At 29.6% G+C, this 18,212-nt stretch overlaps 1 protein-coding gene across 8 annotated transcripts in view; it reads right to left on the reverse strand.

Annotated features, from left to right (window-relative positions):
• LOC118198770 (arylsulfatase B-like) overlaps positions 1–16,552 on the reverse strand; it is a 53,718-nt gene extending 37,166 nt beyond the window's left edge. For 5 of the 8 annotated variants that reach the window (XM_035370539.2, XM_035370538.2, XM_035370535.2 and 2 more), the window contains exons 1-3: positions 16,367–16,552; positions 16,158–16,245; positions 11,167–11,326 (exon numbers count right to left, since the gene is read on the reverse strand). In XM_035370539.2, the coding sequence (XP_035226430.1) occupies positions 11,167–11,326; positions 16,158–16,245; positions 16,367–16,374 (256 nt within the window). In that variant the 5' untranslated portion in view covers positions 16,375–16,552. Of the gene's footprint in view, positions 1–8,727; positions 8,841–11,166; positions 11,327–16,157; positions 16,246–16,366 lie in introns of all 8 variants that reach the window. The other 3 variants (XM_035370537.2, XM_035370533.2, XM_035370534.2) reach the window with 2 other exon arrangements.
• Positions 16,553–18,212: the final 1,660 nt, after the last annotated feature.

Below are 18,212 nucleotides of genomic sequence, written 5' to 3' on the forward strand. Positions count from 1 at the left end.
TACATGTAAAACTGGGAACAATCAAATAGTCAGAAATGCAATTATTAATATTTAAATTACCATAAAATAAAACAGAAAATAATTGTTTAATATAGTATAGGTTTTAACGCAAAGCACAATTTTGACTTTTTAGAACTGTCAACTGTCATAATTCAAAATTTGCATGAATTTAAAATACAGAAAACAAAATTCTGTGCAAAAGTGATTTTTCATTTCAGTTGCAAATACTTAGATACAAAATTTGCAAGTCTATCAGAATATACATTTTTAATTAAAAAAGCAATAAACAGATTATTTAATAGCATGCTCCGAAATTTAATAGTATTTTTGGTACTTTCTTATTATTATGGCCCCCATTTTGTAAACGGTGCCAAAATTATCGGTAAATCGGTAATGCAAACCATCTTTAAAATTGCGAGCAGTCCTAATGACAGTTGTTAACATTTTCCTTGTGACAAAAAGATCTCAAAATAAATCAAGTGTTATTTTTCATATAAATAATTATACGTATATATAATATACAATAATATTCATATAACATTCTTTTTTCATATAATTGCTGACAGTTAATGATCATTCATAATTCTTTTGTCATCAAAAAAAAAGCTCTGAATATTCAATGTGTTACATATTCTCTTTTTTCCAAAAAAGATATTTAAAATGTTTGAGTTACCAAGAAGTGAGGAAGCATTTCCAAGAAAGATGCTTTAATGTAAGTACATCCAAGATGGAAGAATAATCAGACCAGAGGTCTTTTAAATATTTATTTTAAGACTTAACAAAACTTCTGGACTAAATACAAATAAAACATCATTACAGTACAGACATAGCATACAAAACTTCCGCTTTAGGCGGCTCTGAACAGTTGCTTGGCACAACATACCTACAGCCTCTCTCTAAGCATAAATTTCACATAAAAACCTCTTTCTTGCCTTACGCTAAATTTGCAAGGAAACTGTACAGGGGGGTCCTCCTTACGAGTTCCCTCTGTGAAATTATTTTCTGGTTATTTAGCGGACACTGGGTGATAGTTTGCAAGGAAACCGCACAAGGGGGTGTCTTTAACGTACTTCCATTGTTAATCACCTGAAAATTAGTTCTCTTGATAACAGGAAGTCCTTTAATTTAAAACGGACGTTCCATCAAACTAGAAGATCGTCACAACGCCTTTTGAAAGAGAGAGGAGAAAACATGAGTATGGTGACAATTTTAGTGCTAACCTGGCATTTAAAAAATAGGGGCATAATATTAATAAAGTACCTACTTTTACAATGTAAAAAATCTTATGAAAAGAACAGTTATCTTAAGAATAGGCTCTGGTAAACAAGAAATTTATGCAAGACATAATTAAGAAAGTTATGGGAGGAGATAAATAGTGAATTTTTTCTAAGACGACTGCACGATTTCAGATGATTCTGGTTTTCTGTGAAATTGATAATCTTAGATAGGTCATATTTGATACCTATAATCTGCATATATTCAGAAAAATATTGACCATTTACAGAAGTGGTATCTTAAGGAAGTGGACAGTGCAAAATGATTCAGTCATTGTATTTACATAAAAATCAGTAAATAAAGCAAGAAACTGAAAGAAAAAAAACAAGGACTAAGAAATTTATTTAAATAATAATGAACATTTCCATTTTTATATGAATCTATAGACATTCATAACTGATACTATAAATTTGAAAACTTCTTTTTTTAAAGTCATTCACTGTAATACAGCAAACATTTCATAACAGAAAAACCACTGAAACCAATCATGAAACACACATCATTAAATTCAGAAACATCACTGACAATTGAAAAATATTTTGAATATATACACATGATAATACTTATTTTTTAATATTCTAAGTACTATTTGTCAATTAAAAGTAACTACTTCTCTTGCATAATTTATAATTAAATAAAAAATTTTTAAATTCTCATTATGTGATAATTTTTATATGCAGTTGCACAAACTATAACAACAACAAAACAAAAACAAAAATAACTGATTTTTTTTAAAAAGCATCTCTAAGATAAAAAAAAAATATTAAAATGTTCTGAAACTTGCACAATCTATGAAACTGCATTTTCATTAACATAATACATTTTAATAACTGATTCTAATATACTGTTTAAAATAAATATACCAATTGCAAAAGGTTATAAACTGACTCAAAATTTGATTTTCTATACACAAGTAACAACATGAAGTAAGATCAGAAATTGTAAACCAGTGTTCCCAGTATGCAGGTAATGTACATGCGAGCAAAATTTATTACTGATATGTGAAACTACAAATAATGCAAATGCTATATAAAAATGTAATATTCATGAAATTTACATTAATACAGTAAATTTAAATGATAAATTTGAGCAGCAAAACATTGTCAATATTCAATAAGGAATAATAAAGTATAATATACTATTCATCACATACTATACCATAATGTCAAATAAAGTAATGCAAAATATAGAATATACTTTGCTGCTACATGTGAAAAAAGTATAAAAATTCTGATGTTTGCCTAACCCTCAAAAGATACTGAGAAAAATTCAGTTCTTGTGCTGTATAGTAAAATATGTCATAATAATTTTTCGGTACTTTTCCGTTTTGCCGGCGCAGGCGATAAAGTCGCCAATAATGGTACAACTGATGCCAAACGAAATATCCTTGCTGGTAACCTTTTACGCCTCATTTTCAAAACAAGCTGCAGCCATTTCTTATCAGATTGATTGTTTCTTTCAATCCTGGCATACAATTACATAGAATTTTTACCAGATAGTTAAATTTTTATGTCCTAAGGCCACTCGCGATAATTAAGTTAATTAAGATGTTATCAAACTGCTCACCCGAAAGCAAAAATATAGAAAAGCAAAGTCAAGGGTTAAATTCATCCATTCTAATGAGAATGCACTAGCGAAATAAAGCACTGCGGTTTTACACAAGCTATTCCTACGAATTGAAGTAATTCTTGCATTCAAACTTGTATTCCAAATTAAGATTTAACTTGAAATTAATGTAGATAATTACTGTGAGAATTAGAATTTTGTAGCGTAGTTTACGTGAGATGAGATCACTTGGGGTGACGTGATACGAACCGGCGAATTAGGATGTTGAACTATGAAAGCATAGTAAATTCTTAAACTAATGTTATTTTACAAATTTATTGTCTTTATTTATTGGCTTTTTACAAAATTTTAAACGATATTAAAATGTTTATGCGTTCAAAATTAAAAATTCTTAGAACTAACATTTGTTAACATTTTTTATGTGTATACTGTATGTTGTCGCTAGTAAAGGCTGCTTGGCGAGATTTGTGCCGGAGAAAAGGAAAAGTACCAATTTTTGTTTTCTTATTCTTCAATATTTTACAACCTGTTAAGTAATTGCTTATGTGCAATAATATTATTTGATATAGTGTACAACATTTTTATTTTAGATTAATATTTTGAAAACGATGTTGTTAAAAGTGTGATGGCAGTTGTTTGAAAAACATTTTTCTTTTTGAGCTGATGAAATTCTGATTGATCTTTTGCTGAATGTCAGGTAATTCAGATAATGTCCCTGTTTCTTTAGCTAAGTGTAAAAGAAGAAGAAATTCTTTCTGTGTAAACAAATCGCTTCATTGAAATTGAGAAAATTCTTGCTCCCTTCAAGAAGGACCACATTAGTTTTTACAGCTAAGTGAATTATTTCCTTTGTGTTTCATTAAGTAAAAAAGATTGATATATTACACGTCCATAGACAAATAATGCAAATGCTATATAAAAATGTAATATTCATGAAATTTACATTAATACGGTAAATTTAAATGATAAATTTTAGCAGCAAAACATTGTCAATATTCAATAAGGAATAATAAAGTATAATATACTATTCATCACATACTATACCATAATGTCAAATAAAGTAATGCAAAATATAGAGTATACTTTGCTGCTACATGTGAAAAAGTACAAAAATTCTGATGTTTGCCTAACCCTCAAAAGATACTGAGAAAAATTCAGTTCTTTTTTTTAATATAGTTCTGAAATTTTTAACATAGTTCTGAAACAGCTTCCAATAGCTGCAAGATTTGGAGTAGAGTAAAATATTCTTGGCAAAGTATTGGCAGATACCAGTTAATATTCAAGTATCCTTTCACACTCTATGATAATTATTGTAATGTAAAAAAAAAAAGGTCCAACAACCATGTCCATAGACAGCGAGTCATGGTATCCTAAATGCTCATTTTTCCTTTGCATATCATAACACAGCTTGAGGATTCTTTCCATGTAACTTGGCAGTTATAACCCCTTCTATTTTAGTCATATTCAGAATTTTCCCTTTAAAAACAAAAGACTTTCTGTAAACTTAGAAGTGCTAACTGCATCACTACTCTTTTGAGTACAGGTATTAAATGGCCCATTTTTTTTTTTTTTTTTTTTCTATTTTCCCCAAGTACCATTAGCAATTGCATTCAAAATCAAATCAAATAGATTGTTATGCTCTGCAGTTTATTTCTGTCTCCATGTCAGTTTTGCTAAATATGAAGAAAAATTACTTCTTTTAAACCAATTTTTTAGTTGCTATTCTAACATATTGTCAGTATTACAAATACATTTCCATCATACATATTCTCTCATGTACAATTTCACTGCGTAATAGTAGGAATTTTCACTGCTTTCTCGCAAAATGTCTTCTGTCTAGAAATAGCAGATTGTTTCTGTTTCATTTCCTTGCAAATATAATAAATATGCATTGCAAAATAAAATCAAAATTAATATGAGACAATCAAATATTGCCCCTGTAACTTTCCATGACAAAAGGGATACGACAAAAATGATGCGATCCAGAAATGTATTTTATTCAAATAGCTTAAAGCTGATGTTAAAAGGGAGAAGCACCTACACTACTTTCCTTTAGCTCCCTTAAACATAATAAAAAGGAAAAAGAAGTAAATTTCAACTTTTTAATATAGTTCTGAACCAGCTTCCAATAGCTGCAAGATTTGCAGTAGAGTAAAATATTCTTGGCAAAGTATTGGCAGATAGATACCAGTTAATATTCAAGTATCCTTTCACACTCTATGATAATTATTGTAGTGTAAAAAAAAAAGGTCCAACAACCACTCGACAGTAAAATTGTTGAATACTGGTAGTTTGATCCAGGTTCAAGTCTCATCAAATGGCTTATGGGGTTTTTATACTTTTTCTAGTACTTACCTATTGACTGTAAAACAGTTTCCAAGCAGTTCAATTTAGGCCAACAATGGATAAATATGACAATCATGTCATATTTATCAAACACACCCATAATATATGCCCCTTAGTCTGATGCAACTCTAACTGATTCTTGATAAGCCACTTTTTTTCCTTCCCACAAGGATATAAATTAACTATTATACTTGTATTTTTCCTTGCATTTTGGGGGAAACAAAATCAAAATTTGGGACCTGCTTTCTACAGAATGGCAAGCAGTGGATTATTTTCAAAATTACGGAATATTACCATCAGGGAAAGGATGGTATTAATGGACTCAATATGGTCATCTGAATATGGCTGATAAAACAGTAATAGATTAGAGCAATTACTTGCGGAAGGTTTGTATTCATAGCATTCTAAATAGAGCATCAGGTTAAATTATGAGCGGGCCTAACAAAATGGTAGAATTTTTAGAAGCCTTTCTGCAAAGCACAAAAGTGAAGCAGGTTGAATACTGATTGTTTATTAAATAAAAAGTAGCCAGCTCTTTCAGATTTCTGCAAGAATCTTTTGGATTTTGGATGGAATCTTTTGGATGGAAGTTTGGCAGGATCTCTAGCCAACTTTCATGGTCAATAGAATAATGCATAAGTAACATTTTATCCATAAATAACATGAATATGAGCCAGTTTCTTTAGAAAAGTCTTCTACAAAGGCATCCCTTCTTTTAGGCAGATAGCCTTCGAATGGTTTTCAGTATTTTAACAACCTAACTTAACCTTCTAAATATGAAAGCTGCAATAATGCACAGAATGAAAACAGGGACAATGATAGATCAAAATACAGGGTAAATTCAGTACAGAACAAAAATGATCTAAGTACTCTGATCATAAAATGGCCCATATTTATACCCATACATAGTTATACCCATACAGCTAGCCAGATACAGGATGACAAGAGCTAAGAAAAGTACTACTCATTTAGAGAATAATTTGTAACTAGAGAACATTAGAAAAGTTTTGGAAAGAAAATTTCCATTCCTACCTCCGTCTGGAAGGATTAGTCTGAAACAATGCAAGTATTCATGGTTGCAACTACTATGAGAAGACAGCACTGATAGTGTCTGAACTACTGTTTTGTAACTGTCATAACATGTTTTCACTTGGTATGCATTTTGAAAATTATAAACTTCTTATTTCTTTCATTATTATTACTACTACAAATTCTAATTTATGGGCTGCTGTACTATTTTTAATTTATGGGCTGTCAATACTGGCAAAGAAGATACTGTATACTCAGAAATGTGACTAGATATGTAAATATGATATCTGACACAGAAATTGGTGGCAAGATGTTTCACATATGATAATGATACTTTCTTAAAAAGAATCCCTAAAATTAAGAATTGAGGAGGAAATATTTTTGAAAATACTTAAAATATTAATACTTAATATTTTTTGTTATCAAATTCTGTGAACATATGTCCATATAAATAAGAAAATAAGTATTAAAGGGCAAAAATTAACCATCACTAGAAGCTTTTTAAGGGTCTTCTCATCAATCTTCAAAAATTACACATAATATTTCCAGCATTCTATATAAAATTCAAACTAAAATCTACTTTTTAAAGTAAATTATTTTAATTCTTTGCATGAATTTTATACAAAAGAGAAAACACACTCTGAATCCAAATTAAATTTTTTGATTGCCAATACCAAAACACACAGAAAGAGAAATTCTAAGTTAAAACTGATAATACATTATTTTTTAAACATAAAATGTTTAAATAATTTATGTTTAAAATTTTATTTTAGATAATTTACTTAAAAATCATTAAACAGTGCATCAATATGCACCTAATATGCAATCCTTAATATCACTTAATCCTGCTTATGAATGAAGAACTATGAATTTTTAATTATTGCACATAATTATTGCTTAATTTAAGAATGAAAACAGATATAATTAAATTTTATAGCATTTAAGATATTAAAAAATAAAACAAGTATGACATCATACAATTCAAACAATACTTTACTGATTTTCATTATATTTCTTTGAAAAATATAGTATAAAATACTAATTTTCAAGAAATTTTTTGAATCATTACAGAGAAAAATACTTAGCTCGTAAAATAATTAGAATATTTTGACTTTGTAATGGTAATATACAATTGAAATTCTTTTGCTATAATACTACAACTGCTTAATGCAGTTTAAATAGATTTACAGCTAGATAATTTTATAGCAATATATGTGTATTTGTATACACATATACATTTGTACTTACATATATACATGCACATATAAATTACATTTCTGAACCCGGTCCTGATAACAGAGCAGTACCAAATTCTGCTTTAGATGGATTTAGTTTTCCAAAAACGCATTGTAAATTTTGATACAATAAGGCTTTTGTTTTCCGAGGGTAAAAAATTCAGAGAGTATGTTTCAAAGATGAGTTTCCTCAATTTTAAAATAAACAAAGTGTATGGAAACAATTATTTCATACAATTCAAAGCAATGTTCAGATGGAATCACCTATTAAGATGAATAAGTAACATTTATAATTTAAATTGAGTAATTTGTCACATGATTTTTCACTAACACCTTATTTGAAAATACTATCACAGATTCTTGGCTAGCTTATATCTCTAACTTGCAGTATTTCTAATTTTAACATTAACATTTCTAACTTACATTATGTAACTTATAGTATAATTAATTAATCATATTAATTATGATTCATTAATATGATTGCTTAATGCCTAATTAATTAATAATGAGACTGATTAATAATACCTTATTGAGAGAAGTGCTACTGCAGATTCTTAGTAAGGTATAATGTAATTACAATTATATTTCTAATTTAAACAACTTGTAATATGATTTGTAACTATTACCACATTACTTCTAACTATGTTCAAATTTAAGCCGCAGCAGGGCTTTAAAACTGGAAATCTGGGAAAGGTACAGGAAAACAATAAAAAAATATTATTTTATAATAAGAATTAAAAAACAAGAAATATTTTTATTCACTTAAAGAGGTACTAATATAAATATCAGCTATTTATTTTTTTAATATTAATAATTTCTTTAGACATATCAATGAAATACAAGATCAATGAAAATTCACAGACATAAGATGCTAAAATATTCACTTTGAATTCAAGCAACACTCCAAATTTATATTTTAAAGGTTTCAAAAAAAAGCATAGCTTAAATTCGAAGGGATAAAATACTTTTCTTAAAAATACTATTCAAATTCTTAGCAAGGTACAATATTGTTACAGTAAATTCCCCACAGTTGTAATATTATAAATTTATTACAATCCTGTGAAACTGAAATGCTACAAGGCTATAAAATGCAGTAAACTATTCTCATCTAATCATTTTATGCTTAAACTTATGCTTAATGAGAATTTAGGCATCTAATTATTTTATGCTTAAACGACTTTAAAATAATATTTCAAATATACTTTAAAAATTATTCTTATATGATAAGTGATTTCTGATGCAATTTTTGACATGCAATCAAGTGCCAAAAACTGACCTTTCCAATAGCATGTGTTTTATACCCTACAGTCTTAAACCACTGTGGCATTATAATCTTGTTTAATGGCAAACCCCATGGATGAGAAGAAGAAATGACACCATGTTGCAGTCCTAAAATGATACCATGAAAGGCAGTTATATGAAAAATTTTTAGTCATAAAATATTTTTAATTTTAAACTGTCTTTAATAGCTCATTTTTTAATTTTAAAAAAATGTAATGTTAAAATATATTTTTCTTTCTCTCTTCCTCCTCTTTTTAATAAAATAATTGTGAGAGGTAGAGAAATGGGGAAAATTATATTAAATTAAAATATTTACATTTTCAATGAACTCTTTTAGCACCAATATAAATTGCTAACAACTTTGTTTCTTCAATCCTCTCTCCTCCCACACAAAAATAGTTTAATTTTTTTCTACACATTATATTTAGCAGCAACATCAGATCTTAAGATACTAATCAAACCTACTAATTATTTAACTACCACAACATTAATTTGTAGAATTATTAGAACTGCTGGATTTAAGAATAGAGAAATGGAATATAAATTTTTAAGACACTTGAAAAATTTCAAATATTTAAGATATAACATGCTTATTAAATTGACATTTCAGCCTTTTTTAACATTATATGAATTTATCCATGTTTAAAATAAATTTATAAGGCATGACAAAATACATGTTTTATTTCAATCTATAAGATAATTATTATTTATTTTTAACACATTGCATACTTCTGGTATGCAAAAACAACACAGATTCATTACTTAAATTTATTTCAATGTATTCTAATGTGTAAAAGGCTGCAATTAAAAATGCAAGAAACATCCATTATAAAACACTTTTCTTTTTTGTAGTCTTCTGCACTGTGCACAGTGTTCTGTTTTAACTTTACAAAATCTTAGAAACTAGTGGAAGTCTCAGCATTGCAGAGCACTGCTCTCCATGTCCATATCAATCTGTGTTAACTGAAAAAGGTACTTTTGCATTATACACATAGTGTGAGAAGAATCACCAGACAAAGCACTATGTCGCCAAAGTAAGCAATTTACATAACGAAATGTATTTTATCTGGCAATGTACACTAATGATCCATGTGCATTGTGCCAGCACACAATGGGTGATGTTTTCAAATTCGCCACTGAAATTGTATGAAACTGTACCATGAAAGAAAGCCAGCAAAATATTCCAGTGTTAGTAGGAAATTGGTTTGAGAGTGGTGGAATACTGTTTATGAAACCTGTTCACTTTATTTATTGCCGATCTAAAGAATACACATCTCATAATTTTGCCATTCTTCCATTCGTATTGTCTTTATATGTCTCCATATACAACTAATTATTGATTAATGGAATTATCTGCTAAAAGTATCTGTGTCAAGTATGGAAAAAGAAGAATGTCAAAAAAAAATTTTTTCGAATAAAAGCAACTGTTTTTCGATTTTTTTTTTTTTTTTTCAAAGTTAAAACAAGTTTATGTGTACATGGAGAGCAGTGCCAAATTACTGTGTGATGCCAAGAATTCTCCAATTCTCTGATTTTTTTTTTTTTAATTAAAACAGGTCAATGTGTACCCAAGAGAACAATGCCTGTTTACTCTGCAATGCAGAAAATACAGCATTTCTCTGATTTTTTTAAGCTAAAACAGGTCATTGTACACATGGACCATGAATGAAAGTTAATTGTTTTAATGTGGATGTTTTTGCATTTTTAATTTAGTTAATTTTTATTGTTTTATAAAATTTTCAGTGTTTCATTATGGATGTTTGTTTTGTGTAATTTTCACAATTTCATTATTATGTTTTTAGTTTTAAATTTCGTTAATTCATAGGTGTTTTATGTAATTTTCAGTGTGCCATCATTTTTTTTTAAAATTGTTACCGTTTTTCATGCTTTAAGTTAGTGAAAAAACAGTTGCCAACGACTGGCAACTTTGTAGCAGAGCTGGGCAAATAACATGAAAGTACCAAAACAAAAATTAGAGAACTGTACAGATTAACTTGAAAATGCCCATTCCTACATCTTCTACTACTAGGCAAAATGCCATTTTGAAGAAATGCAACACTTGCTTTGTCATTAACAGGCAAACTTCACACATACATTATGACTCCTTACAAGGAAAAACTCCATACATTAATCACAATTAGTAGAAACCACAAATGTGACCCTTGAATTTCCAAACCATGTGCATTATCATAACCACCACCAAGATAGATGGTGGTATTACATGCTGGCATGATGTGTGTGCAACCATTAAGTGGGTTGCCAAATAAATACAGATTTGTAAAATTCTGGCTTGCCTACTTTGGTACCAAAGCACTTTGTCTAGTAATTCTTGTTAAGGGTTTATGGATAATGCATTAGAACCCAAAATACAATATTTTCCTTTTACACAAAATAATTAACTAGAAAATTAAAAAAAAACATATTTTATGCATACCTGTATGTATTGGATAGAAACCAGTCATTAGTGCACTTCTTGAAGGAGAACATATAGGGCACACATAATAATTGTTTAATATAATACCATTATTTGCCAAGTAATCTAAATTTGGAGTTGGAATCTGTGATGAGCCATGGAAGCTAAGATCATTCCAGCCCTAAAGATTAATAATGAGCAGATAGATTAGATGTATAAGAAAAGAAAATTTGATTCACAATTAAACTATACTTAATTTTACCACTGAAGAAGTATAAATTATAAAACTTGTAAAAAAATTAATGAACTGTTTTGAAAATTTATTGCTAGATAAATCTATCAATTTTGGTACTTTTCCGTTTTGCCGGCACAAGCGTTAAAGTCGCCAATAATGGTTACAACTGATGCCAAATGTAATATCTTTGCTGGTAACCTTTTATGCCTCATTTTCAAAACAATTCGCAGCCATTTTTTATCAGATCGACTGTTTCTTTCAATACTGGCATGCAATTACATAGAAGTTTTACCAGATAGTTAAATTTTATGCCCTAAGGCCATTTGCAGTAATTAAGTCAATTAGGACGCAATCACACCGCTCATCCGAAGGCGAAAATATAGAAAGTCAAGGGTTAAATTCATCAATTCTAATGAAAATGCACTAGCGAAGTAAAGCGCCGCACATTTACATAATTTCTGAGTAAGCTATTCATACGAATTGAAATAATTCTTGCATTTAAACTTGTATTCCAAATTAAGATTCAACTTGAAATTAATGTAGATAATTACTGAGAGAGATTTTTGAAGTTTACGTGAGACTTGGGGTCACATGATATGAAAAGGCGGATCAGGATGTTGAACTATGAAAGCATAGTAAATTCTTAAATTAATATCTTTTTACAAATTGTCTTTATTAATTGGCTTTTTTACAATAATTTTAAATGATATTAAAATGTTTATGCCTTCAAAATAAAAAATTCTTAGAACTAACATTTGTTAACATTTTTTATTTGTATACTGTATGTTGTCGCCAATAAAGTCTGCTTGGCGAGATTTGCGGCTGCAAAACAGAAAAGTACCTTAATTTCTTTTGTACTTTCTATCTTTTAGGGTGGCCTTTCGATTATCACCAAATTGTTGTTTCTCTATGGTAACCTGAGTGCATGAATGTTACAGAAACCCTATTATGATGTGATTGCGATGAATTTGACTGATGGGAAAATATTTGTAAGAGCTTATTTCTGCGTTGGATGTCAGTTAGGAAGTGTGTTGCTTATTTTGTGCTGTACACTGTAAAATGGTTGTATGTTATGAGATTCATTTAAAGTTTCTGTACAATTTGGAAGAAAAGGGGGGAAACAGCATTAATTGACTGGTGTGTAAATGAAGGTTTACTTAATAGTCATGATAACTGTCTTGTTTATACCTAGGAAATGCATATGGTTAGACGTAAATATCATTCAGATGGCTTTAGAGGGGTCTGTCGCAAGAGGTAAAGGTAAAAGTATGGAGGACACCAGCAATGTACCATAGGTCAACTGGTAATGCCTTCCCATACTAACTCTTTAACAAAAATAAATAAATAAATAAATAAAATGGGGAGGATTGCAAGTTTTATAAGAATTTGCATAGAGTGAAGCTTTCCAAAAGGTCTAGAGTTTGCCTATCATGGTACATCGTGCAATCCCACAGAATGCCCCGCATCCAGTATGTATTAAAAATAATGATGTAGGGCATAAGTAGAATACAAAATAGTCGGAATACAATTTGAGATTCACAAGATAAATTGAACATCTGATTTGGTGCAACAAAAATAGGAGATAAACATAATTAATAAACAGATAAACATAATGAGATAATTATAATTAGTACTGAAACACAATGTTAAAATGAATTGTAATAATAATGCTAAAGAGGTGGGTGTCCATGGGTTATTGCAGTATATAAAGTTCATGAGCAGAGCCATTTTGTCCATAATCACAGCATGTAAAAGTTCACTAAGTTTAAGCAGTATGTGGACTTACACTTGACAGAGATCTAGGCCGTAGGAAAAGAGACGTTGCATAATTTTTTGAAACTTTGGGTCTGTCGCAAGAGAGGTTCATGCAAGAAATGCCACCTACAGTCTAGCACTATGGAGGATATTTTTTACCCTTATTTTTTAAAATTTATGTGGTGATGGCAGTATGCATATTCTAATTCAGATAATTTTACAGTCTTTTGATGCTGTTAAGGAATTTTGTGTGCCACAGACTGAAGACACAGAAATTTCTAAATATGGTAAGTCGATATTTCCTTTTTGTAGTGCATATATGTCATAACATGCATTTCCTTTTTTATGTTAATTCATTGTGTGATTTAAAATGCAGTTTATTGAGCTTCAGTTGGCTACAAATTTTGTTCACTTTTGGTGATAACTTTGTTTTAACATTATATGATGTCATCATTTTCCTGATATTTTTTAAAGTGAAAATAGATCGATGTGTCCACGGACAAAGTCAGGGGAGTGCGCAATGCAGAGTTTGTGCAATTTCCTGATTTTTTTAAGTGAAAATAGATCGATGTGTGCATGGATACAGAGTTTGTGCAATTCTTTGACTTGTTATTTTGGTTTTTGTGTAACGGCCACCTTGAAATTGTGCCTTGCTGGCCAGTTTTGCCAAGGCGCACCCTGAAATACATTTTTACCCTTTCTGATTATCCATAGCCCACTCCTGAAAAGTTGCCACACACTGTCAACTAACTTTTTTGCTACGCCAAATGTTTGACCCTCATACAGCAACAAATGAACAAGATATTTAATTTCAAAATTTGCAGTTTCTGATTTCATTTTCAATTTGCTTTTAGAGGGCAGTTAATAAATAAATTTAATTTTAGATTGACTTTTCTTATTAAATGAAATTCAGTGATATTCCTGTGGTTTACTAGGTATAATGTTCTTTAATTTATAATTCTTTTTAGAACTGGTATGCTGAAAAAATATTCAAATAATTTATAAATTTTAAAATATTAAATATATGTTACTGATATTCTTGTGCAGCTTCATTGCTTTAGAATCCTAATCTAAAAAACATTTACTTAGAAATACTTTAATTTATGTAAAAAAAGTTACAAGTTGGCAATATGACAATACTAAAGCTTGTCAGTGTTTAAAAAAATGAGAAATTTGTAAGATTCTTTGAAAACGATCTCTTATTTGAAAAAAATTATATTGATCAATACTTTTCAGAATAATATACACAAAAATGCTCATTACTTAATCTGTTCATATAAGAAATTTTTTCCTCGGCTGATATTTTTTTTTTAGTTACATATAATTGGAAACATACTTCTGTTCAATTTGTATACAGCCCCTGAATATGACATCCATGTTTTAAAAGATTCTAAACTAAATAGCTGGGTCAGTTTATATGGGGTTTGTTTTGGTATGGAACTCACACTTATACTGATCTTTTTATAATGAGTATAACATTTTTCTAAATATGAGTATAGGGATCAGAAAAATGTACAAAAAGTTAAGATTTTGTAACTTTTACAAAACTTTTTTTTTTTTTTTTTTTTGTACATCTTTTGTAATTGGATGTGTATGCCTACAACAGTTTTAAAAATAAAGACTAGGTGAGGACTTTTGCAAACATGGTATGCATATACTTCATTATTGAAAAATTTAGTAGGTCAAGTAAAATTTATATTTTATAGCAGATTTTAAGATGTGATACTTACCGATGCATAATGAATAAGAATGTTTTAAATTAAGTTACTGCACACAGTTTTGCTTTTTAATCACAGATAATTATATGCAAATATTAAATGACGTACTAAAAGAAAAAATACTATGGGTGAAAAATAATAATTCATTCATTTGGACATATAGCTATTCTTATATGAATACTAATACTTACAGATGTGAATTTATGAGGTTGCATCTGCATGTAGGTCCCTAAATCATTAATCATTTTTTTAATAGTACACATAACCTTATGTCTCAAGATCAGGGGACCTCCATGCACCCCCTTTATAAATATCACATTGAAAATTTTTTAACATTATTTTAGAAAACTTTTAACCAAAACAAAATTATTTTTATTACTATTATGTTAATATTAATATGAGTGACACACAAATTTTATTTGTATATTATGAATGATATTTTATCAAACAAATCTCTCACACATACAAAATTGAAAACAAGAATACTTTTAAATACTACAAATTCAATTATGCACCAATAAAGATAAATAAATATACAAGTGTATCTCTCACTCTTTGCAACTGAAAATGATCTAATACTACTGTGAAAAATGGTTAAGCATTAATTTCATATAATATTTTGTATCATTTTGAACAAATCTAATAATGTTACTTATATTTAAACAAATCATATATTAATTTATGTATTAACATTTCTATTATTATCTTTAAATTTAATCACGTATTTTCCTCTATGGATTATCATCAAATTATATCATTAAATGGTAGGAAAGGAGACAGTTTCTGAATATTAAGTTGACAAGTAATGAAGGCACTGGTGCCTTTTACTTTTCCATTTTAAAAGTCTCTTACACTTTTTATAATCTTTTTGTTCTGTTACTTTAATAATGATTTTCTACTAGCATAAAATCAGCTACTAGCATAAAATCAGTTCTACTAAGTTGTTAAATGATCTTATCAGTATTAATTATTATGCCAACTTAGGAATATTAACTTACGTCATCAAAATAACTGCTGTGTAAAATCAGAATTGTTATGTAATCTGTTCAATATTTCCATAATATCTCAACTGGGGAACAAATGCAATTCAGAATTAATGATTAAATTTATAAGAAAACAATGCAAAAGTAATAAAAGAAAGAGGTAAATGTTAAAAATGGAAGTCACTAAAATGACGCAAATATTGAGCTACACAGATTTATGTTGAAAGTATTATCATTAATTTAATTAAAACATGAAATAATTTAACTATATACGCATTTTGAAACAGAAAGAGCATTTTTCAAAGCAAAAAAATTTCTTACCAAATCATCAGCAACCAATATAATAATATTTGGTCTCCCAAAGGATACTCGGAGCAATGAAGAATACAGGATGATATAAAAAGTAAGCCTGAAAAAAATCAAAATTAATAACAAGAAATTCATGTAGAAACACAGATACCGAATTGTATACATATCAATATCAAAAAGAAATTTTAAACAGCAAGAACACATTCATTCTTAATACATACAGATCCATATCTTTATAACCAAACAACCTCAACTTTTTTGGACCCCAAAACAAATTGCAAAATTATTCGATGAACTAATATTAAATGTTCAAATTTAACGCACAACCAGCGCAAAATCCCTCCCTAAATTCATGTTTATCAACAAACAGTATTACGCCCTGCAACAGCATTCGAAACACTCACTTCATTTTCCCTCGGTTGATCTATTTTTCCCTATTTGCTGCTTCGTCGAGGGAAACTATCCGAAATAATCCGAAAGAAATTGCAAATTACTAATAATCTTTTCCCAAATATTATTTGGTGGAAAATTAGTTTTGGTTCTGTCTTAGTCATTTAAATTCCAGAGTAGATTCGAAGAATTTTTTTAATTACAAATTCTCTGAGCTAATACTTTTCCGGTAAGAAGAAGATCAGAGTAAAATACATGATGAATGGAAAGAAATTTCTGAAGCACTTTTACGTCTTTTGTACTTTTAATTAACAACCAATTTCTGTTAGTGTCTTATGAGACAACAGATCACTATTGTCGTTTTGAAGTAAAGGGTTTACACCGAAAGAGTATGAGCAGGAACTGCCTAAATATAAAGCAACCTGAGGGGGGAAAAAAATTGGAGAGGATTATTTTTTAAATTCCTGTATATTTTACGCGGAGTCCACAGCTGACTGTATCATAGAGTTGGCGTTATAGAGTTGGCTGTGGCAGAGTCGTAGCTAGGGTTTTCAGCGCCCAGGGACAACTGAAGGTTTCGCGCCCCCTACTGCTTGCCAAGGATGGAAAACATTTAATTCTAAAATGTCGTAACATCAGTTTGGCGCCCTTTAGATTCTGTGCCCGGGGACAGATACCCCCTTGCCCCCTCTAGCTACGCCCCTGATTTTATGCTATTCCGATAGCCATTATCTGCTTTAAAAGTAATATGGCTGAAACTGCAATTGGCAGAAATGGAACAATTTGAAATCCCGTTTGTTATACTGGCGATAAACCTGAGGCAGTCAATTTGAAATCAATTAAATTGTTACGTACATAATATAATTTAAGAAATCAAATTAGTAATTAATAAAGAAACGCGTCATTTCATGATTTATATTTCAAAATGTCAAATTCATATGTCCAAATTAAGCAACCCTTTATTGAAAGCAAGTAGCATTTAAGAGGCCATAAAACCGCAAGGTTGCAAGCCGCGGTTGAGGTGTCGACGAGCCGCAGTTTGACCTGTCTGTTATATACTCATTTATTATTTTGAAAAGTAATAACAAATTTCAAAATTTTAAAGAATAATTATCTTAGATATATGCGGCTTAAGTGCTTGTCGCCGTAACTGTAAATTGTTTTACTCCCCGTGCAGTGCAGCGCGTGACGAATACTATGAGAAAGCTGAGCGGAAAAAATTAAAAATACAAGAGCACGTGAATTTAACATTTAATAAATAAATTTAACATCTATATATAATAAAACTCGGAAATATGCAACCGGCAAAAGCCGGCAACGATGAATAAACAAATAAAATAAAATAAATATCTTTGTTATATGTCTTTGTTAAGTGTCTGTTTGTCGCCAATAGTTTATTGGTTGTTTGCGTAACTGTAGTAGCCAATGGGGTGAAGTTGCCACGGCACAGGGTTGCCGTTTCAATTGAGACATAGACAATTTCCTGTAAAACTTGCCTTTGCTACTACCATCAACAAGTCTCAGGGCCAAACGCTTAAGAGTGTTGTCCTTTTTTTACCTGAGCATGCGTTCGGACACGGTCAACTTTATGTTGCCTGTTCAAGAGTTCGTGAAAGAACGGACGTAAAACTAAAAATAATTGATGGTCCACTGCAAGGCGAGCTTAAAAATGATGAA

This window comes from Stegodyphus dumicola, chromosome 3 (genome assembly GCF_044657685.1).
Source record: "Stegodyphus dumicola isolate Sdum_Otavi_A_Nest chromosome 3, ASM4465768v1".
In the NCBI taxonomy this organism is placed as follows: Eukaryota; Metazoa; Arthropoda; class Arachnida; order Araneae; family Eresidae; genus Stegodyphus; species Stegodyphus dumicola.